This window comes from Austrofundulus limnaeus, unplaced genomic scaffold (genome assembly GCF_001266775.1).
Source record: "Austrofundulus limnaeus strain Quisiro unplaced genomic scaffold, Austrofundulus_limnaeus-1.0 Scaffold33, whole genome shotgun sequence".
Lineage (NCBI taxonomy): Eukaryota > Metazoa > Chordata > Actinopteri > Cyprinodontiformes > Rivulidae > Austrofundulus > Austrofundulus limnaeus.
The window spans coordinates 769442-771093 of record NW_013952435.1 but is presented as its reverse complement, the minus strand read 5'-3'; the positions used below and the strand labels follow the sequence as shown (position 1 = coordinate 771093).

Sequence of the window (1652 nt, the reverse complement as noted above, 5' to 3'; positions counted from 1 at the left end):
TATATTTACTGAGAAAAATGTTGACGTGTTCAATACTTATTTTACCCGCTGTATATAATAATAGTAAATGTAATATTTTCATCTGAATGGATTGGGTTAAAGATTTGCTGAAAGTTTAGGGGCGTGGCCAGATTTCCACTTTCGGTTTCGTGACGGACCTGAATCGAAACTTATAAGATTAAAATCAGTGGAAACGAAAAGAAAACACGGACTCAGTCGTTATCGGAGAAGAGATGTGACGGACGGAGAAAGCAGCAGCAGTGTTTTGAGTTAAACACTTTATTTWTTTTTTTTATAATTTTATCCAAGTTGCTGCGTCACCACGATCATGGCTGGAAACGCCGTGTCTGAGCTGAATGAATATGCGCAGAAAAAGCAGCTGAAACTGGAATATAAATTACTCGACTCATGTGGACCTGACCACAATAGAACGTGAGTTGGTAATCTATGTTAAAAAAATAGTTTTTTATGATCTGGGAGAGCGTGTTACCGTGTGAGTATGGCATGCCATTAGTGCATTTATTTGATTTCTGTATGCCATGTGCATGTCACAAAGACTGCCTATAAGTATTTATTATTATGTACCGTTATTTTACCAGGCAAGTCCCATTGAGATCTCAAATCTCTTTTTCAAGGGCGGCCTGGGCCTGAAGGCAACACTGCCTTCAGTGCCATTTCACCTTCTGAAGCTTTCAGGGTGGTCACGGGTGTCTTGGTCCCCCACTATTATTCTTGCCTGGTCCTTCAATTTGTGAGGATGGCCTGTTTCTTGGTAGATGTACACGTGACGTGTCCCATATTCATTCCATTTCCAAATGATGAATTYCACCGATCCTTGTAAGAGATTGCTTTGTTACCTGTCAAAACTGTGGTGAGTTATACATTAAAAGCTGCTTGTCTACACAAGAACTATTACAATAAATACGGGTGTAGCCTCCACCTGTACACGTCATTTAATGCTTTTATTGTTTTAGTATTATGTACAGTTTGTCCCAAAATAGAAAGACATCTAGCAAACATAGTCAAATCAAGCTAGAAAGTRCAAGGGACACCAAAAAAGCAAAGTCATTCAGACAAAAACAACAATGAAATAATGAATATCTAAATCCTATCAGAGTCCTGTGTGCTGTTGTGGTTTAAGAGTCCTAAAATGGCAATAAAGAATCAACTCATCACCTCCTAGTGGCTAAAATATTCAGTAAACCAGTGTTGTACACAGTACCTCAAGGTGATACTTGAGTAAAAGTACAAGTATCTTACCATAAATGTACTTTGGTAAAAGTTCAAGTCTCCTCTAAGAATATTACTTGAGTAAAAGTCTTAAAGTATCTAATATATTTTGTACTTAAGTATCAAAATTAAATTTCTGACGTAAAATGTACTTAAGTATTAAAAGTAAAGGTATTGAGTAAAAATGAGTGGCTAGACTTCCCAAAATGACATTTATTGGGAGTTGATACCCTCAAAAAGTGTTTTTCTAAAGGCCAAAATGGCTATTGTCATATAAAAATGTTAATGTTATCAAAATTAGGATGCACTACACCTGTTGAAATACACCTGTTTCAAATACAGTGGGGAAAATAAGTATTTAGTCAGTCACCAATTGTGCAAGTTCTCCCACTTAAAAAGATGAGAGAGGCCTGTAATTGACA

At 36.6% G+C, this 1652-nt stretch overlaps 1 protein-coding gene across 2 annotated transcripts in view; it reads left to right on the top strand.

Moving 5' to 3' along the window:
- The first annotated feature begins 105 nt into the window (after positions 1–105).
- The window catches only part of LOC106515882 (interferon-induced, double-stranded RNA-activated protein kinase), a 13566-nt gene continuing 12019 nt past the window's right edge, over positions 106–1652 (top strand). The window contains exon 1 of one of the 2 annotated variants that reach the window (XM_014005931.1): positions 106–432. In XM_014005931.1, the coding sequence (XP_013861385.1) occupies positions 329–432 (104 nt within the window). In that variant the 5' untranslated portion in view covers positions 106–328. The remainder of the gene's footprint in view (positions 433–1652) is intronic. The other variant, XM_014005930.1, reaches the window with a different exon arrangement.